The sequence below is a fragment of the Arvicola amphibius genome, chromosome 7 (genome assembly GCF_903992535.2).
Source record: "Arvicola amphibius chromosome 7, mArvAmp1.2, whole genome shotgun sequence".
NCBI lineage: Eukaryota > Metazoa > Chordata > Mammalia > Rodentia > Cricetidae > Arvicola > Arvicola amphibius.
Window position 1 is genome coordinate 54841489 of NC_052053.1, and position 25538 is coordinate 54867026.

The window sequence follows — 25538 nt, forward strand, 5'->3', positions numbered from 1 at the left end:
AGTAATCCAAAGAGTATTCACAGGAATAAAACTTGGCAGATAAATGTGCTCTATTTTGTAAAATCTTAAAACTTAATATGTACACCACACCATTGATACCTATTCAGGTTTTCAATGGGTAACTGCTTTGAATTTGAAAAAGGTTAATTTGGTAATCACATATTTGCTAGAGGTTATGACCACATGGTTATAATCCTTAGACTATAGTGAAAAAAATTAGTACAGACACTACCAATATGTATGTAATAATTTTTGTAATAAAAAGGAAATCATAGCTTGAGAGAACAGAAAACAGAGGAATAGGAAAATGTTGGTGAGCAGATACTAGTTACAGAGGATATAAAGACCTATGTTCTATTGCTAAATCATGTTTTAAAGGCAGTGATAATATACAATGTATTTTAAGAGAAGTGATTTTGAATATTTTTGCCTCAAGAAAATGATAAGCGTATGAGAAGACACACTTTCTCTGATTTGAACAAACCAACTAGCATTTACTTATATAAACATTACTTGGAAACCTGCAAATGGATACTGCTTTGTGTTAATTAAAATAAACAAAAAATTGATAAATAATAGAGGAATTGAAAAACAAAAAAATCAGGGTAGAGAAATGACTCAGAAGTTAAGAGCACTGGCTGCAGTTCCAGAGACCTGAGTTGTATTTCAAAACCCCATATGGCAGCTGACAATCATAGTAACTCCAGTTTCAGGGAACCCAAAATTTCTTCTGACCAGGCATGTGTGTCATGCACTTATATACAGTCAGGCAAAGCTTGTGCATATAAAACACAATAAAAATCTGAAAAGAAGGAAACCAAAACTATACTTCCATTTCTAAGTCTATTATAAAACTAAATACGAAAGTAAAACAAAAAGTCTCTCAGAGGACACTTTTAGCAACCTAAAATACCTTTGTTATAAGAGTTTACAAATTATCTAAGAGAATGGAGCAAAAAAATGGATAATGTGAGGATTTTAAAGTTTTTAAACATGAATGCTAGGCAAAGGAAACATCTATATATATGTTTAGAGAAACTTCCCCCAACACTTTGAAGACTTTTTTAGCAATTATAGAGGAAGAAATCTATACAGGTTGAAAAATACAGACTACAAAAAGAAACCTCATCAAGACACACCAACTGCATCAAGTCAGAAAGGGAGGACACATGGGTGGGAGAGGCCTTGTCAACCAATAGAAAAGGTCTCCACCATGACTGTGAACACACTCTCCTTCTAAAAGGAGGAGAAAGCTCATGGCTCCTTTCATACCGTGATTCTTCAGACTGCAGATAAAGGGATTCAGCATGGATGAAACCACAGTGTACATCACAGACAATATGACATCTTTGCTACTACTACTACTACTACTACTACTACTACTACTATTATTATTATTATTAAATGAAGGGAAAGAGTATAGCCCAATGAAGACTCCATAACAGAGAAACCACAGAGAGGTGAGAACCACACATGGACAGGGCTGTACCGAATCTCTTGGAGGGATGTTTTAAGATGGTGGCTCCAATATTGCCATGAGAGACCAGAATGCATATCAATGACAGTTATGGTCACCAATCCCACAGTGAAGATAACCAGGTCATTGATTGTGGTGTCTCAGCTAGAGAGATTAAGCAGGGCAGAGAGGTCACAGAAGAAGTGGGACAGAGATTTGTACCCACAGAGAGAGAGGCAGGAAAGCAGGAGAGTGTGCACAAGGGCACTGACAAAGGACAAGACCCAGGGCACAACTACTAGTAGGACAAAGAGGCCCTGACTCATGATGGAGGTATAGTGCAGAGGATGACAGATGGCCACATATTTGTCAAAGGCCATTGAAATGAGGAGGAAGCTGTCAAGGTCTCCAAAATATAGTAAAAAGTACATCTGGGAAATGCACCCAGTATGAGATGGACTGGCTGTGTGTCAGCATATTTATTAATGTCTTTGGAACTGTTACTGATGAGAAGGAGATGTCCATAAATGCCAAGTGGCTGAATAAGAACAACATGGGGTGTGGAGGTGAGAGTAAGCCTGATGAGCAGGATTATGAGCATGTTCCCCAGCACTGTGATCAGGTATATGTACATGCCTTTGTCTTCTGGCTGGGAGGGGAGTCTCAGGAGGATGAACTTAGGTGTGATGCTCTGATTATTTCTTCTGATGCATATTATTTTTTATCTTTTCTGGAAATGAAAATTATATAAAAATATGAAAAGGAAGAGTCTATGGTTATTATATAGCTAAACCCCTTCATTTTTTGAGCCAGCTGGTTTGTTCGTTTTACCCTAAACCAGTAGCTATTGAAAATACTAATACAAAAAAAGTGATGGTCAGCTCAAGGAACATCAATCCAACATCTTTGGAAAATCTGGGAGTTATTCAGAGCTCATGCTGGAAATCTAAAATTAGGTAATTAAGATGTAAGGCCAAGTAAGTAACTAGTTAATTTATAAAAACTGTAGATGATCTGCAACCATCTGTCTACCTTACAGGTGCCTCAGAAAAACACATTTGCCAGTGCTCTATTTCCAAGAGTTGAATCAAAATGAGTAGACCCACACAGGGTACTTTTGATACATTACCATATAAGGAATTGGAGATCTAGTGTTGAGTACATGCATAAGTAGATAAAAGGATTGGAGAATGAAGCTAAAATACTGACTGACATCCCACATAATGTGATTGCAGTTCTTTATGAATATTTTTTTCACACTCAGTAGTTTCACAATTCTTTTGCCCTTCATGGAAAATAGAGGAAAAAATGGCTTCCATTTCAAGCTCCTTTGTGGTGTTTTTCCTTAACTCAATCATGACATAGAATAGAATAAAATAGAATCTACATATATTAAGTTCTTTCAAAATGAGTGTCTTCTTGAGAAAAAAGAAAATATCCCTTTTTCACATCTCTCACTTTATCTAGTTCTAGAAGGTTCTGTAATACAGGATATTAGAACTGGGAGGCTTTTTTTCTTTTCTTAATTAAGAATTTTTAAATACATTTTTCCACTTTACAAAGATATCACTCTTCCCACTCCCTCCCTTCATCTCACTTTCTCCTCAGAAAGGATAATGCTTCCCATGGGGAGCAATGAAGCCTGATACTTCCTTTTTCTTTCTTTTTTTGGTTTTTTGAGACAGGGTTTCCCTGTACTTTCTAGAGCCTGTCCTGGAACTAGCTCTTGTAGACCAGGCTGGCCTTGAACTCAGAGATCCACCTGCCTCTCTCCCGAGTGCTGGGATTAAAGGTGTGTGCCACCACCGCCTGGCCTGATACCTCCATTTTCAAATCCTAGAAATTCTTGATTGTTCTAGTCAAATACAGTATCTGGGTAAATGGAGTTCTAAGTGTATACATAGCCCAGCAGAAGCATTGCTTCTTTTCATTATTTCTAATCCAACTAGTTACAATGGTGTTTTTAAACTTGCATTCCTTTATTCACATTCTATCATTTTTAAATAAAAGATAATTCTTTATTTATCCTCCGTGCTCTTTGTTCTTAGAACTACCTGTGAAAATGGTCCCAATATAATAAAGAAAGCAAAAATTGATAACTGTCAATTTTAAAATAGAATTAAGAGCTGTGATATTGCCCCTGGATAAGGGTATCTGTTTCCTGTCAACATATATGGGTTGGAATTACATGTTAGAAGTGAGAACTGACTCTCACAGATTGTCCTTTAACCTCCACATACATGTAACACACACACATACATCGAGTAAATGTAATAAAAATTATTATAAGAATAAACAAATAAACCCATATTCATTTTATCTTTAAAGACTTAGTCTATCTGAATGCTTTGTTTGAGATCTAAGATGGTTTTTTATTATGGCTTGCCATTCATTTTTGGAGTTAAAATTTATATTGTTGCTCAAATTTTCCTACCTTGAATAAATAAATTCACCTTTAGAATTTCTACTCTTTCAACCTAATATGTTAAATATTTTGTAATGTAATACCCTTACCTGGGTTGTACAAGCAATTATTGCTACTCATTACCATAATAACAATAAACAGTTTATTATCATAATGAAAATTCTAATTAGTTCTCTTTTGAACATTTATGTATGTTTTATGAATCCCTAGAAATTGATACAGAATGAATATAGAATCATGACTGATAGATGGTCAGTTACAGAGGCTTAAGTGTCAAGGACACTGAACTCTATATGTTCTTTAGAAAGGAGTCCTAACACACAAGCCTAGCTTTTGAACAATATGCATCTGGATTCTCTAGAACAGTGTCTGGTGGCTGTAAGGCACATGGAGAACAGACAATTTTCTCTTAAGTTTGGCCTGGATATGTATCAGGTTGAAGGATTATCAAGAAACTAAAGTCCTTTTTAGCTTTATTTTTGAAGTCTTTTCCAGTCCAGTAGAACATTCTAGTTCTAGTCTCAGAGTAGTAGCAACTAACTTTGCACCCAAGAAAGTACTTAACAAAAGAAGTAACCATGTTTCTAAATAACTTGCTGTCTGCTGATGTGGCGAACAAATTACAAAGCATTGTTGCTCACAGGATTCTGCATCTGCTTCAATAATTTAGATGTAACACCTGCTTATACTTGGATTGTGGGAGCAAGAATGAATGAAATTGTAGGGCTATGAAGTAAATTTGGAAGAAAACCACCACAATCTACTGAGAGATAAAAATTACCAAAAAAGGGATATTTTCTACTTTTTCTTAGAGATGAGCATAGAAGTTTCTAAGAGTCAGATAGCCTGAGAATGAATTTCAGAGTAGGGCTGTAGTAGAGGGGTTGTGTGTGTGTGTGTGTGTGTGTGTGTGTGTGTGTGTGTGTGCCTCTCCATCTGTCTAGGTCTCAACAGTTCTAGGCACTTATGCTGAAGTAACTTCTTTTATTTTTCTTTATTTTTTTATTAAAAATTTCTACCTCCTCCCCTCCTCTAATTCCACCTACTCCCCTTCCCCCTCCCCCTCTCTCCAGTCCAAAGAGTTGTCAGGGTTCCCTGCCCTGTGGAAAGACCAAGGTCCTCCCCCCCTCCATACAGGTCTAGGAAGGTGAACATCCAAACAGAATAGGCTCTCACAAAGCCAATATGTGCAGTAAGAACAAAACACAGTGCCATTGTCCTTGGGTTCTTAGTCAGCCACCACTGTCAGCCACATTCAGAGAGTCCAGTTTGATCACATGCTCCACCAGTCCCAGTCCAGCTGGCCTTGGTGAGTTCCCATTAGATCGGCCCCACCGTCTCAGTGGGTGGGCAAACCCTCATGGTCCTGACTTCCTTGCTCATGATCTCCCTCTTTCTGCTCTTCCTTTGGACCTTGGGAGCTCAGTCCAGTACTCCAATGTAGGTCTCTGTCTCTATCTCCATCCATTGCCAGATGAAGGTTCTATGGTGATATGCAAGATATTCATCAGTATGGCTATAGGATAGGGCCATTTCAGGCTCCCTCTCCTCAGCTGCCCAAGGAACTAGCTGGGGACATCTCCATGGACACCTGGGAACACCTCTAGAGTCAAAACTCTTGCCAACATTAAAATGGCTCCCTTAATTAAAATATATACTTCCCTGATCCCGTATCCACCCTTCCTCCATCCCAACTGTTCCATTCCCCCAAGTTCTCCCCATCATCCCCTTCTCATTTCTCTCTCCCCATCTCCTCTTACCCCCACCCTACCCCCACCCCCAATATCCCAATTGTTGCCTGGCAATCTTGTCTACTTCTAATATCCAGGAGAATAACTATATGTTTTTCTTTGGGTTACCTTCTTATTTAGCTTCTCTAGGATCACAAATTATAGGCTCAATGTCCTTTATTTATGGCTAGAATCCACTTATGAGTGAGTACATACCATATTCATCTTTTTGGGTCTGGGTTACCTCACTCAGGATAGTGTTCTCTATTTCCATCCATTTTCATGCAAAATTCAAGATGTCATTGTTTTTTACCTCTGAGTAGTATTCTAATGTATATATATTCCACACTTTCTTTATCCATTCTTCCATTGAGGGGCATCTAGGTTGTTTCCAGGTTCTAGCTATTACAAATAATGCTGCTTTAAACATAGTTGAACAAATGCTTTTGTAGTATGATAGGGCATCTCCTGGGTATAATCCCAAGAGTAGTATTGCTAGGTCCTGGGGTAGGTTGATACTGAATTTCCTGAGAAACCACCACACTGATTTCCAAAGTGGTTGCACAAGTTTGCATTCCAACCAGCAATGGATGAGTGTTCCCCTTACTCCACATTCTTTTCAGCAAAGGCTATCATTGGTGTTTGTGATTTTAGCCATTCTGACAGGGGTAAGGTGGTATCTCAAAGTTGTTTTGATTTGCTTTTCCCTGATAGCCACAAATAGCATAAAGTATCTTGGGGTAACTCTAACCAAGGAAGTGAAAGATCTATTTAAGAAATTGAAGAGGACACCAGAAAATGGAAAGACCTCCCATGCTCTTGGATGGGTAGGATCAACATAGTAATAATGGCAATTCTTCCAAAGGCAATCTATAAGTTCAACTAATCCCCATTAAAATCCCAACAAAATTCTTCACAGACCTTGAGAGAACAATAATCAACTTTATTAGGAAAATAAATCAGGATAGCCAAAACAATCTTATACAATAAAGGAACTTCTGGACGCATTACCATCCCTGACTTCAAACTCTATTACAGAGCTGTAGTAATGAAAACAGCTTGGTACTGGCATAAAAACAAAGAAGTCGACCAATGGAATTGAATAGAAGACACAGATCTTAACCCACAAACTTATGAACACCTGATTTTTGACAAAGGAGCTGAAAGTATACAATGGAATAAAGAAAGCATCTTCAACAAATGGTGCTGGCATAACTGGATGTCAACCTGTAAAAGAATGAAAATAGATCCATATCTATCACCATGCACAAAACTCAAGTCCAAGTGGATTAAAGATCTCAATATCAATCTGAACACACTTAACCTGATAGAGGAGAAAGTGGGAAGTACTCTACAACATATGGGCACAGGAGACCACTTCCTACATAGAACCCCAGTAGCACAGAAAATAAGAGCAACATTGAATAAATGGGACCTCCTAAAACTGAGAAGCTTCTGTAAAGCAAAGGACACTGTCATTAAGACAAAAAGGCAACCTACTGATTGGGAGAAGATCTTCACCAACCCCGCAACAGACAAAGGTCTGATCTCCTTTATATATAAAGAACTCAAGAAACTAGACTTCAAAATCCTAATTAACTCAATTAAAAATGAGGTACTGATCTGAACAGAGAATTCTCGACTGAAGAAGTTCAAATGTTCAAAAGACACTTAAGGCCATGCTCAACCTCATTAGCGATCAGGGAAATGCAAATCAAAACAACTTTGAAATACCATTTTACACCTGTCAGAATGGTTAAAATCACAAACACCAATGATAGCCTTTGCTGGAGAGGATGTGGAGTAAGGGGAACACTCATCCATTGCTGGTGGGAATGCAAACTTGTGCAACCACTTTGGAAATCAGTGTGGCGGTTTCTCAGGAAATTCATTATCAACCTACCCCAGGACCTAGCAATACCACTCCTGGGAATATACCCAAGAGATGCCCTATCATACTACAAAAGCATTTGTTCAACTATGTTTAAAGCAGCATTATTTGTAATAGCTAGAACCTGGAAACAACCTAGATGCCCCTCAATGGAAGAATGGATAAAGAAAGTGTGGAATATATATGCATTAGAGTACTACTAAGCGGTAAAATACATTGACATCTTGAATTTTGCATGCAAATGGATGGAAATAGAGAACACCATCCTGAATGAGGTAACCCATACTCAAAAAGATGAGCATGGTATGTACTCACTCATTAGTGGATTCTAGTCATAAATGAAGGACATTGATCCTATAATTCATGATCCTAGAGAAGCTAAATAGGAAGGTGAAACCCCCCAAAAAACATGTATTTATCCTCCTGGATATTGGAAGTAGATAAGATTTCCAGGCAAAAAATGGAGAGCTTGGGATTGGGGGTGTGGTGAGGGTAAGGGGAGATGGGGAGAGAGAAGTGAGAAGGGGATGATGGGGAGAACTTGGGGGAATGGGACAGTTGGGATGGAGGAAGAGTGGATATGGGAGCAGAGAAGTATATATCTTAATTAAGGGAGCATTTTGAGGGTTGGCAAGAGACTGGACTCTAGAGGGGTTCCCAGGTGTCCAAGGAGATGTTCCTAGCTTGTTCCTTGAGCAGCTGAGGAGAGGGTTCCTGAACTGTCCCTATCCTATAGCCACACTGATGAATATCTTGCATATCACCATAGAACCTTCATCTGGCAATGGATGGAGATAGAGACAGAGACCCACATTGGAGCACTGGACTGAGCTCCCAAGGTCCAAAGGAGGAGCAAAAGGAGAGAACATGAGCAAGGAAGTCAGGACGGCGAGGGGTGCGTCCACCCACTGTGATGGTGGGGTCCATCTAATGGGAACTCACCAAGGCCAGCTGGACTTGGTCTGATGGAGCATGTGATCAAACTGGACTCTCTGAACGTGGCTTACATCGAAGGCTGACTGAGAAGCCAAGGGCAATGGCACTGGGTTTTGATTCTACTCCGTGTACTGTCTTTGTGGGAACCTAGTCTGTTTGGATGCTTACCTTCCTAGACCTGTATGGAGGGGGAAGGACCTTGATCTTCCCACAGGGCAGCAAACCCTGACTGCTCTTTGGACTGGAAAGGGAGGGGAAGAGGGAATTGGGGGAGGGGGAGATTCTGATGACCAGTTTAGACCCGAAGACAAATTCACAACCAAATACAAAAAGAGGTCTTAATATTCCCATCTAGTGCTTTGTCTAATGAACCATCTCTTCAGCCTCTGAAATGAACATTTCTGAACAACAATGAGCAGAAGCATTGTAACAGAGTCTAACAACATTTCTGGAAAAAAATCATTCCAAGCTGTAGAACGACATTTAGCTAGCAGAGAAATCTAAATGCTGAGTTTATAGTGATGGGAAATTCTTTACTTATTCTGGATTTCCTGGAATGTAACATCCATCCTTTATTTTTTCTTAAATTCTACATATTCCTATGAACAGGACAAATGCATCAAGTGATAAGCTAATAATTTAGAGTGAAATATTAGTGTAGGAAATTTTACTTAGCTTTAGGCCCAGAAAAAATATTCTGTGAATGCTTGTTGAGCAAATGGATCTCAGAAAATAGTTTTTTACTTCTGGATGGCAGTACATATGAAGAATGATATTCATAGTACCCAAAGCTCTCAGTTGTGTAGATGGAGCATCGGGGCGGTGTCCCACCATCCGGCTAGCTTTACACACGAAATAATTACACGGAAACTGTATTCTTTTAAACATTGTCTGGCCCATTAGTTTCAGCCTCTATTGGCTAATTAACCCATATTTAGTAATCCGGGTAGCACCACGAGGTGGTCGCTTACCAGGAGAGATCTTAACCTGCGTCCATCTCGGAGAGGAGAGGCATGGCGACTGACTATGGCAACTGCCTGAAGCGTATGCCTCACTGCCTTCTACCCAGCATTCTGTTCTGTTTATTCTGCCTACCTAATTTTCTGTCCTATTAAAGGGGCCAAGGCAGTTTCTTTATTAACCAATGAAAGTAACACATAGACACTCTTCAGTCACAGTTGTTGGTGTCTACTACATTTGTTGTTGCATCCGATGCACTTCCTTGCTTATCCTACTCAATCGTCCAACTCATCTTATTAAATAGAAACTACTGAACTGGGTGTTTATATTCATGACTACAATCCTAGCACAGGAGATTAATACAGGGAAATTGTGAGCTAAAGGCCAACTCAGGCAACAGAGTGAATGTAAAGTTAGCCTAAACTGTACATCAGTGCTCTATCTCAGCCAGGTGGTGGTGGCACATACCTTAAATTCCAGTACTCAGGAGCAGAGGCAAGAGAATCTCTCTGAGTTCACAGCCAGCCTGGTCTACTGAGTGGGTTCCAGGACAGGAAAGGCTACACTGAAAAACCCTGTCTCAAAAAAGCACAATGTCAAATAAGAAGTCAGAATGGAGAAAAGAATAAATAAATAAGCAAAAAAGTAAACAAACAACTTATTTTCTATAATCTTTATAGAAGGGAAGGCTAAAGTCTAGTGAGGTTAAGTAATTAGAAATCAATCTGGTGGCAAGTATGTACACAACACCAAATTAAAATAAACTTGTTTAACATAGACATGTCCCTTCATTAAACATTACTTTCATTACATTTAGAAAGAGAAAATTTGCCCCTGACAGAGGAGCTTTCTTAGAGCCCCTTTCATGTCCTTGTTCCTTAGGCTGTAGATGAAGGGGTTCAACATGGGAGTCACTACTGTATACATTGCAGCAGCTACAATGTCCTTTTCTACTGAGACTATAGAAGGTGGGCACAAGTAGGCACTGAACGGTGTCCCATAGAAAAAACAGACCACACAGAGGTGGGAACTACAGGTAGAAAAGGCCTTTGTACCACCACCAGGGGTTCTAACCCTCAGGATGGCAAATACAATGTGGACATAGGAGATGACAATGCATAGAAAGGGGACCATGAGTACTGTGCCTCCTAAGACAGAAATCATTAGCTTATTGACATATGTGTCAGAGCATGATAGCTTCAGCACGGGAATGAGGTCACAGAAAAAGTGAGCTATTTCCCCAACAACACAGAAGGACAGTCGAGCCATGAGGAGAGTGTGAGTCAGAGCAACTGTGTTGGTGAGGACCCAGCATAGGGCAAGCATCAGGGCACAGAATCGGGTATCCATGGTTGTGGAATAATAGAGAGGGCGGCAGATGGCCACATAGCGGTCATAGGCCATCACAGCCAGGAAGAAGCTGTCCAGATCACCAAACATCAGGAAGAAATACATCTGGATGAGACAACCTGTATAAGAGATGGTATGATGCTGAGTCTGAGCATTAAACAACATCTTGGTCACTGTAGATGATATTAAACCCATGTCAGCAAAGGACAGATTGGCCAAAAAGAAGTACATAGGAGTGTGGAGGTGTGGGTCAGAGCCAATGGCCAGGATGATGAGCATATTCCCAGTCAAGGTGACAAGATACATACACAGGAAAATCCCATAGAGTAGCCACAGTTGTTCTGGAAACCCTGATATTCCTCACAGGTAAAACTCTGAGATGCTGGATTGGTTGTCCATGAGCCTACAGAACCTGGAGGTCAGAAAAGATAGTCAGTATGTAGGGGTGATACTTAAGCTTCAGGCACTGGCTCTCAACCTTCACATACTCATGTCTATATTTAAATAAGCTATTCCCCAGTCCTGATGGTTCCTGCCACCAGGTCTTACTTCCTTTTATTTTTTTCTTTCTGAGGAATTCTATATTTTCCATTTCTTCTCTCTTTTCCCCCCAGTCAGTCTGTGATACCAGGAGATCTCTCCCAGTAATGGTCTTGGCACAGTCAATTCTGTTACTACCCAGCTTAGACTAGGTTTATAAAGTCCTATCAGCTCTATTATTACACTAGGATATTTTTATGTCTATATGAACATGAGCCAAATTGTACATTATTTTGGAGTATTATTCAAAAATGTGCAAAAATGTTGCCTTTATCAAACATTCATGATTACCCACTTCATAGGAAAGGGCTGTGGAGTGATTCATTCTTTCTACTTTTGACCACTTCTCCAGATGGAACATATCAATTCTTGGGTTGTCTGTCAACAGCACAACCATCTTTCTGTAGACGATTTTCCTTAATCAGAATTCACACCTAAACAGATACCAATCTGCAGACCAAAGGATATTTCCTAAAATAGTCATTAGATTTCAAAGTGAAAATTTCAAACTTTTCCAAAAGGAGAATCTGAGAATGATTATATATATCAACCTCTGAAGTACACTAACTAAATTAACTCACCCATCTCAGGATATCAAAAATTTTATGAGAAATTATAAGGAGTCAAAAACAATTTTGTCTATGACATAATATCATGATGGGGAATGTGGATCTTTACAAAGATTAGACTCCAGTTACTGTGCACATTCAAATAACATGTTCTGAAAGGGAAAGACTCTACTAAGATCCAATGGATTATAATTTCCTCAAGACAAAGAGGGATGCAAATTGGCAGATAGTTCCATGATTCCCTAACTTCCGGGTCCTGTCTTTATTTCCAATGAACCATTCCAAGCACCTGTAAGTTACATGAGAGAAAAACAAGTCTTTTACTACAAGTGCCAGTATAAAATACATCAATCAGTCAATTGCTATGGCAACAAAAAGTTCAGTTGAGTAAACTCTCACACTCCTTTAAATAAACCCAAATATCTTCCTTAAAGTCATTTAAAAATATTTATTGTGTGTGTACATGTACGCATCTTGTGTGTCTGTATGTGTATATTCAGGCATGCACATGTGTGCTTGTGTATGTACCTGTGTAGAAGCACAAGAACAACTTAGAAAAGTCAGTTCTCTCCTTCAGCCATGTAGATTCTAAGTAATGAACTCAGATCAACAAGCTTGTGGTTGTCCTTGCCCACTGAGAAATCTTTGGCCTTGCAGGACCACGTTTTTACATTCTGTCTTTGTTAGTCTCCTCTGTACTTTGTATTAGCACCGTATGCTCTGTTTCTTGGTTTTACATTTTCTTACAAAGTTTTATTATTGTTCTTGGAAACTTGGCCTCAGAAATCTCAACATACCTTTGAAACATCAATGAGTAATTTCCATAATTTGTTCACTTCTTCTCATCCAAATCAAGCAAGTCCCTTTACTTACCACCACTGCCTCTTGGTCTAATATGTCAGTCAACAAGTGTGAGATGGTGTGAGCCTTATGGTAAGAGTACCACAAGAAAGACCTGGCAGTCACAACAGTTTTAGCCAAATTCCTGTGCTCACTGCCATCTTATTCACTGAGAAGAAAGCCATGTAAAAGTATTTATAAAAAAGGAATAATCATAACCTTCCTGAAAATAAAGATTTAATGGGATTGTCTGGAATTGGGGTTCTGAATAAAAAATTTAAAATATAAACAGCAAATAGACCAAGACAAAAGTCAAATTATTCAATGGAGATTAAAAACTATAGAAGAAATAAAAGCTTTGAGAAAAGTTTATCAAAGTTCTAGATGAGAAGTCCAAGAAGTAAACAAAAGATTCAAGGACAAGTCTAGGTAATATCTGAATGGAAGGCAGGATCACTCATAACTACCTTCATCTGCTTGAAGATAAAAATATGGAAAAATGAGCTTCTTTGTTGAAAACTTATAATGATAGGAGACAAATTTCTGATTCTGCCTGGACAAAATTTTGAGGAATTCTAGGGTATTTTATATTTTCATTTTGAAGCCTGACTTGATAGAGACAGAGGCCTTTCTTCATCAGGTTAATTCCTAGAAGAGGGTGAACAAATTCACTTTAAATGTCTAAAGATCCAAGAAGTCAGGAAACAGAGTTCCCCAGAGCCTTGTTAGTGAACACATACAATACCCAATTCCCTTCTGTCCTTATTAGAACAGACAAAATTAGTGCAGCACTGGGCTCCATAAAATCTAGGACGTTTTTATTGTTTTCTTTATACCTTAAACACTCTTTTAACTAATCAATAATGACAACCTCTGGCAGCAGTTTTCAACCTGTGGGTTAGAATGCTTTTGGGATTGCATATCATATAGCTTGTATGTCAGATATTTACATTGTGATACACAATAATAGCAAACATGCATTTATGAACTAGCAACAAAATAACTTTTGGTTGGAGGCCACCACAACATGAGGAGCTGTGTTGAGGATCAAAGCATTGAAAAGGATTGGAGCCATGGGTCTGCAGTAAAATATGCTTTCTAGGGAGATGCATCTGCCTCCATGTAACAAGGTCCCTCTGCTCAAAGCTCCTTCACTAAAGAAGTGTAAAAGTGTCTAATGCTTTCTTAAAAGTTTCTCATGATTCTGATTAAGAATAAAAAGCACTGGTCCAATTTCACTCACCTGGTTATATTCTATTCATGATTTTAAGAGACAAAACCCACAAAGAGAAGAGTAATAATAACAAAAATTTGGAAGTTGGGAACCAAATGGATTAGTGATCCTGAATATCCCCATCATTGGAACTAAATTTTAGATACTTTCCCCAGCTGCAGACCTCTGAACTCCTCTCTGTTTACTTTAACTGGAAAAACGTTAAACATCAGAAATTTAATATGGGGCTAGAGGAAGGAGTCAGTAATGAAGAGCACTTGCTTCTCTTACAGGGGACCCAGACTCAGTTTCCAGAGCCATATGGTGTCTCACAACATTCTGTAACTCTGGATCTGGGGGATCCACTGAGCTCTTCTGACCTCTGTGTATTCTTGCACATACACTGTGAACATACATGCAGATAGGCATATATCACACAAAATTAGCTTGCTTGTGGTCACCCACAGTCTCTGGTTCTTATGGACACAATAGGGCAATTACATAAAAATTGACAGTGTTTGAAATATCATGCACAAGACTTAAAAAGTTGAAGCCAGACAAAATTCCAGCATTGGGGTGGGTGTGGACATGAAGTCTTGGAGCTCTTAGAAATTGATATCTTCCAGAAGAAGATTTGGTTTTCCTTAGCGGTGTGGCCCTAATAGGTTCAACGCTGCAATGGAAGGTCACATACCTAAGAGGTTACAGACAGCACCAATGAGGCGTGATGAGTTTTAAAAAAAATTGAGGACACCGGTTATTTTATTTTATTTTATTTTTTGGTGGTAGAGTTTGTGTGTTCCCCATCTTTGAGTTGTGCTGGTGAAGGGTTGTTAGATGTCTGAGTTATTGTGGGCATTGTTGGGTTCCTTAGGTTGTGATTTTCCTTCTATTACTTTCTGTAAGGCTGGGTTTATGGCAACATATTGTTTAAATTTGTTTTCATACTGGAATATCTTGTTTTCTCCATTTATGGTGAACAAAAGCTTGACTGGGTATAGTAATCTGAGCCTTCATCCATGGTCTCTTAGTTTCTGCAGCACATCTATCCAAGACTTTCTGGCTTTCATGGTTTCCATAGAGAAGTTGGGTGTAATTCTGATAGGTTTCCCTTTATATTTACTTGACCTTTTGCCTTTGCAGCTCTTAATATTCTTTCTTTATTCCGTATATTTTGTGTTTTGATTATCATATGGTAAGGGGATTTTTTTTTGGAACAGTCTATTTGGTGTTCTATATGCTTCTTGTACCTTCATAGGAATATCCTTCTTTAGTTTGGGAAAGTTTTCTTCTATAATTTTATTAAATATCTTTTCTGGGCCATTGAGCTGTAATTCTTCTCCTTCTACCCCTATTATTCTTAGGTTTGGTCTTTTTTATTGTGTCCCAGATTTCCTGGATGTTTTGTGATGAGAATTTGTTGGATTTGCTCTTTTCTTTGATCAGTGCATTTATTTTCTCTATAATGTCTTCAGTATCTGAGATTCTTTCTTCTATCTCTTGTATTCTGTAGTCCCTGTTTGTTTCCCCAGCTTTTCCACATCCAGCTGTCCCTCTGTTTGTATTTTCTTCATTGCCTCCATTTCAGTTTTCAAGTCTTGAACTGTTTCCATTATCTGTTTGATTGTTTTTTTTTTCTTGGTTTCCTAGGGTATCTTTGAGGGATTTATTCATTTCATCTAACTTTTTGTTATTCTTCTCATCCATTTCTTTAAGGGAGTTTTTCACATTCTGTTTAAGGAACTCTATCACTTTCATAATGTTACATTTAAAGTCTATTTCTTCTACTTTTTTGGATTAGGGTGTTCAAGTCTCCTCTTGTATGTTTGCTGGATTCTGGTGTTATGTTTTTTTCAGATTGTTGGAGGAATTCTTGCATTGGCACCTGCCCATCTCTTCCTTCAAATGCTCTCCAGTGGATCTTATGGTACAGGATCAGGTCCCCTTGCTGGCCAGGGACCTCACAGACAAAAGGGTGGGGTTGCTATATGCAAGCTCAGTGAACCAAAGGAACTCCTGTGCAGTTGCACGCAGGCTGAACTTAAGAGAAAATTGTCTGTTCTCCATGTGCCTTACTGCCATCAGACACTGCTAGAGAATCCAGATGCATATTGTTCAAAAGGCAGGCTTGTGTGTTAGGACTCCTTTCTAAAGAACATATAGAGTCCAATGTCCTTGACACTTAAGCCTCTGTAACTGACCATCTATCAGTCATGATTCTATATTCATTCTGTATCAATTTCTAGGGATCTATAAAACATACATAAATGTTCGAAAGAGAACTAATTAGCATATTCATTATAATAAACTGTTTATTGTTAATATGGTAATGAGTAGATCTTGTAACCTGCCACGTTACTGAAGGAGTTTATCAGCTGTAGGAGTTCTTTGGTGGAGTTTTTGGGGTCGCTTATGTATACTATCATATCATCTGCAAATAATGAAAGTTTAACTTCTTCCTTTCCAAATTGAATCCCCTTGATTCCCTTATGTTGTCTTATTGCTATTGCTAGAACTTCAAACACTATATTGAAGAGATGGACAGCCTTGTCGTGTTCCTGAATTTAGTGGGATAGCCTTGAGTTTCTCTCCGTTTAATTTGATGTTAGCTGTCGGCTTGCTGTAAATAGCTTTTATTATATTTAGGAATGACCCTTGTATCCCTAATCTCTCCAAGACCTTTATCATAAAAGGGTGCTGAATTTTGTCAAATGCTTTTTCAGCATCTAATGAGATGAGGGAACCTCCAGCTGGCGACAGATGGGGAAGGTGACTGAGCCCCACATTGGAGCACTGAACTGAGCTCCCAAGGTCCTGATGAGGAGCAGAAGGAGCGAGAACATGAGGGAGAAAGTCAGGAACGAGAGGGGTGCGTTCACTCATGGAGACGGTGGGACAGAACTAATGGGAGATCACCAACTCCAGTTGGAATGGGACTGATGGATCATGCGACCAAACCCGACTCTCTGAATGTGGCCAACAGCGGGGGCTGACTGAGAAGCAAAGGACAATGGCTCTGGGCTCTGATTCTTCTGCATGGACGGGCTCTGTGGGAGCCTTCTCAGCTTGCTCGATCACCTTCCTGGACCTGGGGGGAGTTGGGAGGACCTTGGTCTTAGCATAGAGTGGGGAACCCTGATGGCTCCTTGGCCTTGAGAGGGAGGGAGGGGAGGTATGGGTGGAGGGGAGGGGAGGGAAGGGGGAGGAGGAGGGGAGGGAAGGGGGAGGAGGAGAGGAGGGAGGAGGGAGGAGGAGGGAAGGAGATGGAAATTTTTAAATATAAAAAAAATAAACCATGAGAGAAAAAAAAATATGGTAATGAGTAGCATAACTCTTTGTACAACCCAGGTAAGGTTTAATATTTAACATATTAGGTTGAAACAGTAGAAATTCTAAAGGTGAATTTATTTATTCAAGGTAGGAAAATTTGAAGAACAATATAAATTTTGACTCCAAAAATGAATGACAAGCCATAATAAAAGCCATCTTAGATCTCAAACAAAGCATTCAGATTGAATAAATCTTTACAGATAAAGTGAATATGGGTTCATTTGTTTATTCTTACAATAATTTTTATTACATTTACTCAATGTATGTGTGTGTATTACATGTATGTGGAGGTCAAAGGACAATCTGTGAGAGTCATTTCTCACTTCTAACATGAGATGCTGACCCATGTATGTTAACAGGAAGCAGATACCCTTATCCAGTGAGCAATATCACAGTTCTTAATTCTATTTTAAAATTGACAGTTATTTATTTTTTGCTTTTGTTATTATATTGGGACCATTTTCACAGAACAAAGGGCATGGAAGATAAACAAAGAAGTTATCTTTTATTTAAAAAGGCTAGAATGTGGGTTACCAAAATGCAAGTTAAAAACACCATTGTAAACAGTTGAATTAGAAAAAACGAAAAGAAGCAATGCTTTTCTGCGCTATGTATACATTGAGAACTCCCTTTACCCAGATACTGTACTTGACTAGAATAGTCAAAATTTCTAGGATTTGAAAAAGGAAATGTCAGGCTTTGTTGACTCCCCATGGGAAGCATTACCCTTTCTGAGGAGTGGATGAGGAGGTAGGGTAGGCAGAAGGTGAAGAAAGTAAGATGAAGGGAAGGGGTGGGAAGAGTGATATCTTTGTAAAGTGGAAAAATGTATTTAAAAATTCTTAATTAAGAAAAGAAAAAGAAGCCTCCCAGTTCTAATATCCTGTAATACAGAACCTTCTAGAACTAGATAAAGTGAGAGATGTGAAAAAGGGATATTTTCTTTTTTCTCAAGAAGACACTCATTTTGAATGAACTTAATATATGTAGATTCTATTTTATTCTATTCTATGTCATGATTGAGTTAAGGAAGAACACCACAAAGGAGCTTGAAATGGAAGCCATTTTTTCCTCTATTTTCCATGAAGGGCAAAAGAATTGTGAAACTACTGAGTGTGAAAAAATATTCATAAAGAACTGCAATCACATTATGTGGGATGTCAGTCAGTATTTTAGCTTCATTCTCCAATCCTTTTATCTACTTATGCATGTACTCAACACTAGATCTCCAATTCCTTATATGGTAATGTATCAAAAGTACCCTGTGTGGGTCTACTCATTTTGATTCAACTCTTGGAAATAGAGCACTGGCAAACGTGTGTTTCTGAGGCACCTGTAAGGTAGACAGATGGTTGCAGATCATCTACAGTTTTTATAAATTAACTAGTTACTTACTTGGCCTTACATCTTAATTGCCTAATTTTAGATTTCCAGCATGAGCTCTGAATAACTCCCAGATTTTCCAAAGATGTTGGATTGATGTTCCTTGAGCTGACCATCACTTTTTTGTGTTAATATTTTCAAAAGCTACTGGTTTAGGGTAAAATGAACAAACCAGCTGGCTCAAAAATGATGGGGTTTTGCTATATAATAGCCATAGACTCTTCCTTTTCATATTTCTATAGAATTTTCATTTCCAGAAATGGAAAAAATGAGATGAATCAGAAGAAGTAATCAGCATCACACCTAAGTTTATCCCCCTGGGACTCCCCTTCTGGCCAGAGGACCAAGACATGTTCTCTGCCCTGTTCCTGGCCATGTACCTGACCACGGTGCTGGGGAACCTGCTCATCAGGCTGGACTCTCACGTCCACATCCACATGTACTTCTTCCTCAGCCACTTGGCCTTCACAGACATCTCTTTCTCGTCAGTCACAGCTTCAAAGATGCTCATGAATATGCTGACACACAGCTAGTCCATCTCCTATTCTGGGTGCAATTCCCAGGTGTACTTTTTCCTATATTTTGGAGATCTTGACAGCTTCCTCCTCACCTCAATGGCCTATGACAGGTATGTGGCCATCTGTAACCCTCTGCACTACACCTCCATCATGAGTCAGGGCCTCTTTGTCCTACTAGTAGTTGTGCCCTGGGTCTTGTCCTTTGTCAGTTCCCTTGTGCACACTCTCCTGCTTGCCCACCTCTTTTTCTGTGGGGGTCAAAACTCTTCCCCACTTCTTCTGTGACCTTTCTGTGCTGCTTAAGCTCTCTAGCTGAGACTCCACAATCAACGACCTTCACTGTGGGAGTGGTTACCATAACTGTGTCATTGATATGCATTCTGGTCTCTCATGGCTACATTGGAGCCACCATCTTAAGAACTCCCTCTGTCAAGAGATTCGATACAGCCCTGTCCATGTGTGGTTCTCACCTCTGTGGTTTCTCTGTAGTATGGAGCCTTCATTGTGCTATACTCTTTCCCTTCATCTAATAACAATAATAGCAAGGATGTCATATTGTCTGTGATGTACACTGTGGTTTCACCCATGCTGAACCCCTGTATCTGCAGTCTGAAGAATTGGGATATGAAAGGAGCCATGAGTTTTCTCCTCCTTTCAGCAGGGGTGTGTTTACAGTCATGGTAGAGACCTTTCCTATTGGTTGACATAGGTCTCTCACTCCCACCCATATGTCTTCCCTTTCTGACTTGCTGCAGTTAGTATGTCTAGATAAGATTTCTTTTTGGAGTCTGTATTTTTTCAACCTGTGTAGTTTTTTTCCTCTATAATTGCTATCAGTCTTTAAAGTGTTGGGGGAAGTTTCTCTAAATACACATATATATGTTCCCTTTGCCTAGCATTAATGTTTAAAGACATTAAAAATCTCACATTATCTAGACTTTTGCTCCTTTCTCTAGGATAACTTGAAAACTCTTATAACAAAGGTATTTTCTTTCTCATGGTTGCTAAAAGTGTCCTCTGAGATACTTTTTGTTTTACTTTCATATTTAGTTTTATAATAGACTTAGAAATGAAAGTATAGTTTTGGTTTCCTTCTTTTCAGATTTTTATTGTGTTGTGTATGTATGAGCTTTGCCTGACGGTATATAAGTGCATGACACACATGCCTGGTTGGAAGAGATTTTGGGTTCCCTGGTACTGGAGTTACTGGTGGTTGTCAGCTGCCATGTGGGGTTTTGAAATGCATCTCAGGTCTCTGGGACTGCAGCCAGTGCTCTTAACTGCTGAGTCATTTTTCTACCATGATTTTTTGTTTTTACATCTTCTATTATTTATCAAATTTTTTCTTCATTTCAATTAACACGAAGCAGTATCCATTTGCAGGTTTCCAAGTAATGTTTATATAAGTAAATACTATTTGGGCTGTTCAAATTAGAGAAAATGTGTCTTCTCATACACTTATAATTTCCTTGAGGCAAAAATACTCAAAATCGCTTCTGTTTAAATAGATCATATATTATCATTGCCATTTAACATGATTTATCAATAGAACATAGGACTTTATTTCCTCTGTAGCTAGTATCTGTTAACCAACATTTTCCTATTTCTCTACTGTCTGTTCTCCCAAGCTATGATTTCCTTTTTATTAAAAAAGTTATTACATACATACTGGTAATGTCTGTTAAATCCTTAGACTATAGTCTAAGATTTAAGTCTTAGTCTATATTTAAGACTATAGTCTAAGGATTAGTCTAAGGATTATAGTCTAAGATTTAAGTCTTAGACTATAGTCTAAGGATTAGGGAAAGGGACAACCTGATCTTCCTCAAAATTAATTAGGATTTTCACAAACTAGTTGATAAGAAGGCCAAGGCAAAGTTCCAGACAATTTGTTTAAGCTTCAAGTGTGAAGAAAAACTTGACTAGAATGTGTGAATGTCAGTAAGGTATGGCAGACACGAGAGCAGTGAGCATACAGATATATCAAAGGTTGTGCAGAGGCCAGATTCAGTCACCAAGTGTGTATGCTGAACCTAGCTGGGCAGGATGCAGGAGCCAGGATGAGCAGAGTTCAAGCAGGACCTGAGTGTGGTTTAGTTCATCTGTATTTTATTATCCAATAAGGAAAATATGTTTCTTTGCTCAATCATAATAATGTAGTTGCCTCTTTCTATCAGAAGTGACAAAACTTTTTAGTTTTCAGAAAACACCTCTATGCAAGACAAAGGCCCAAAGTCACTGCTGTCAGAAGAGTCTGTGACAGACTTTTATATATCTATCACTTTATCTAGTTCTAGAAGCTTATATAATACAAAATATTAGAACTCAGAGGTTTCTTTTTTAATTAAGAAATTTTTAATAGATCTGTTCTCATTTTGCAAAGCTATCTCCATTCCCACTCCCTCCCCTCATCCCACTTCCTCCACCTTCTCCCTACCCCAGCTCTCCATTCATTTCTCAGAAAGGGTAATGCTTCCCATGGGGAGACAACAAAGTCTGACACTCCACTTTGAGACAAGACCAAGGCCCTCCCCACCTATATCGAAGCTGAGCAAGGTATCCCTCCAAAAGAATGTGTTCCTAGATATCAGTTTGAACACTAGGGATAAATCCTTGTCCTACTATCAGTTGCTTTGAAAACTCCTTCAGCCAATGGCCTTTGAGATTATGGACCTCTTTGGCATGGTTTTGGGTACTATAAAAACAGATGTAGAAACGTAAAAAACAGATGTAGAAATGTGCACCCTCTCTCAGCTGCTGAATTCGGTTCTTGGTTTCTGCTCATGCATAGGACTGTTGATCTGTGAGTCCACCCCCAAATAAAGAACTCTTTATTATACTCCATTCTGGGCTATTGTGGGCTACTTTAGTGAAATCCTTTACATGTTAATTTGGGAAGGAGGTTCTGCGTTTGTTTCCACAGAAGATGAGAACTTGTGGATTCTTTCCAGATTAATGTGGTTTGATGGAACAAGACTCCTGAAATATCTCCATGAACCCCTAAAAATACTTTACTCAACAAACTGTAGGGAGCACTTTGGAGAAAACTATTCCCAAATTCCCAAAATGACTGTTTATAAATGTTTGTTTTCATTTTAAAAGGGTTGATTATATATAGTTAATGGTCACAGTTAAGGTGTTTCTTAAGATAAAAAGGGGGAAATGGATGGGATGGGGTAATATGTGAATTAGTGTGAGTTTGCTCACACTAATAATAGTAATAGTGAGATTATTTGTCAGATATTATTTATAGACAATTTACATTAGTATAGATTCTTGTATATTGACACAAATTCGAATAATTGTTATATTAAATATGTACCTATTTCTGTTTCCAATATTTGTGAACCTATGCAAAGTTACTTTTTTATATTGTATACATGCATATTTATAACTCTGCTTAAAATATTTTGTAAATTGATGCAATTTTAGAATATATTTATCATATTGCACTATATATTTCTACCCCTAATTAAGATACCTATATATTGTTTATATTTGCAGGTCATTGTCCTCATTTTGCTGCACATTTGTTTAAGGATTGTTTAATTTCTTAATATGAAACCTTTAAGCTATATAGGTATTCAGAATCCTTTATAGTCAGTGGCCTCACAGACTGTCCAAGCCTCACAACTCTTCCCCACATTCAGTGGGCCTAATTTGGTCCTATGAAGGTTTGCCTGATATATGTCTAGAGTCAGTGAACTTTCACTAGCTCAATCAGCTATTTTTGTGGGTGTCACCATCAAGGTCTGAATTCCCTTGCTCTTATTATCTCTCCTCCCTCTCGGGCTGGTCTCAGGTAGCTCTGTCCGGTGCTTTGCTATAGATCTCTGTATCTGCTTTCATCAGTTGCTAGTTGAAGATTCTATGATGACAATTAAGGTGGTCATCAGTCTGATTACAGGGGAAGGCCAATTTAGGCATTCTCTCCAGTGTTGATTAGATTCTTAGCTGGGGTCATCCTTGGGGATTTGGGGATTTTTTCCAAGTGTTATGATTCTTGATAGCCCTTTAATTGCTCCTTCAATCAAGATATTTCTTTCCTTTCTCCCCCTCACTGTCCTTCCCCCTTCTTTAGCATCCCATTCATTCATGTTCTCCTCCTCCCTCCCGTTTTCCCCTCCCTCTCCCATGCTACCCTACCTTCTCTCCCCTCCTAATTTTTGCAGGAGGTCTTATCTGTTTCCTATCCCAGGTGGATTTATATATGTCTCTCTTAAGGTTCTCCTTGTTACCTAGCATCTCTGAGATCATGAACTATAGGCTGGTAATTTTTGCTTTACATCTCATATCCACTTATGAGTAAGTACATACCATGTTTGTCAATCTGGATTTAAGTTACCTACCTAAGCATGTTTTTTTCTAGTTCCATCCATTTGCAGGCAAATTTCAAGATGTTGTTGCTTTTTACTGCTGAGTAGTATTCCATTGTGTAAATACACTGCATTTTCTTTATCTATTCTTCAGTTGAGGGAAATCTAGGTTATTTCTAGGTTCTGATTATTATAAATAATGCTGCTATGAACACAGTTGAGCAAATGTCCTTGCTATATGAGTGTGGATCCTTTGGTATATGCCCAAGAGTGGTATTGCTGTGTTGCAAGGTAGATTGATTCCCAATTTTCTGAGAAACTGTTACATGCATTTCCAAAGTGGCTGTACAAGTTTGTAATCCCACCAGAAATGGAAGAGTGTTCCCCTTACTCCACATCCTGTCCAGTGATGATCTTAGCCATTCTGACAGGAGTAAGATGGTATCTTAGAGTCATTTTAATTTCCAATTTTCTGATGGCTGAGGATGTTGAGCAATTCCTTAAGTGTTTTTTGGCCTTTTGCAATTACTGTTTTGAGAATTCTCTATTTAGATCTGTACCCCATTTTTATTGGGTTATTTGATAATTTGATGTCTAGTTTCTTGAGTTCTTTATATATTTTGGAGATCAGACCTCTGTCTGATGTGGGTTGAGTGAAGATCTTTTCCCATGCAGTAGGCTGTCATTTTGTTTTAGTAACTGTGTTCTTTGCCTTACAGAAGGTTTTCAATTTCAGGAGGTCCCATTTATTAATTGTTGCTCTCAATGTCTGTGCTACCAGTATTATATTTAAGAAGTGGTCTCCTGTGCCCATGCATTCAAGCCACCCATCCTATAAATAAACTGAAAGAAAAACATATGATCACCTCATTAGACACAGAAAAAGCATTTAACAAAATCCAACACCCCTTTTTAATAAAGGTCTTAGAGAGATAAGGGATAGAGGGAGCACACCTAAACAAAATAAAAAGCAATATAAAACAAGCTGACAGCCAACATCAGATTAAATGGAGAGAAACTCAATGTTATTCCACTAAAATCAAGAACAATACAAGACTGTCCACTCGTTCCATACCTATTCAACATAGTACTCAAATTTCTAGCTAGAGCAATAAGACAACAAAAGAAGATCAAAGAGGTATAAATTGGAAAGGAAGAAGTTGAACTTTTGCTATTTGCAGATGATCGGATAATGTACATAAATGATCCCAAATATTTGATGTGAGAACTCCTAGAGCTGATAAGCAGTTTCAGTAACGTTGCAGGATACAAGATCAACTCAAAAAAATCATTAGCCCTTCTATATACAAATGATAAAGGTGCAGAGAAAGAAATCTGAGAAACATCACCATTTACAATAGCCACAAATAACATAGAATATCTTGGGGTAACACTAACCAAGGAAGTGAAAGACCTGTACAATAAGAACTTTAAGTCTTTGTAGAACAAAATTGTGGGAAATATCAGAAAATGGAAAAAAAATCTTCCATGCTCTTGGATAGGTAAGATCAACATATTTAAAATGGCAGTTTTACCAAAAGCAATCTACAGATTTAATGCAATCCCTATCAAAGTCCCAGGAAAATTCTTCACAGACCTTAAAAGAACAATACCCAACTTCATATAGAAAAACAAAAACCCAGAATTGACAAAACAATCCTCTACAATAAAGAAACTTTCAGAAGCATTACCATCCCTGACATCAAGCTCTATTACAGAGCTACACTAATGAAAACAGCTTGGTATTGGCATAAAAACGGACAGATGGAGCAATGAAATCAAATCAAAAACCCTGATATTAATCCACACACTTATGAACACCTGATTTTTGACAAAGAAGCTAAAATTATAAAATGGAATAAAGAAATTATCTTCAAAAATGGTTCTGACATAACTAGATATGAACATGTAAAAGAATGAAAATGGATCCATACCTATCCCCATGCACAAAATATAGGTCCAGATAGAATTGAGACGTTTCTAACTAGTCCCATTCTATTAAGTTAGCAACATATGGTAGGAGTAAAAGTCAAACCACTGTGTGTATGAAATCAAATCCTGAGTTATAAGTCTTTCAAAAT

The 25538-nt window shown here is 38.4% G+C and overlaps 1 protein-coding gene and 2 pseudogenes across 1 annotated transcript; 1 reads left to right on the plus strand and 2 right to left on the minus strand.

The window, feature by feature from the left end:
• Window positions 1-1147: 1147 nt before the first annotated feature.
• LOC119819759 lies at window positions 1148-4534 on the minus strand (annotated as a pseudogene).
• A 5677-nt stretch (window positions 4535-10211) lies between these two features.
• Window positions 10212-11147, minus strand: LOC119819760 (olfactory receptor 1N1-like). Its single transcript, XM_038338076.1, is given in 1 exon segment — window positions 10212-11147. A coding segment is annotated over 1 exon segment (936 nt).
• A 4668-nt stretch (window positions 11148-15815) lies between these two features.
• On the plus strand, window positions 15816-19825 carry LOC119819761 (annotated as a pseudogene).
• Window positions 19826-25538: the final 5713 nt, after the last annotated feature.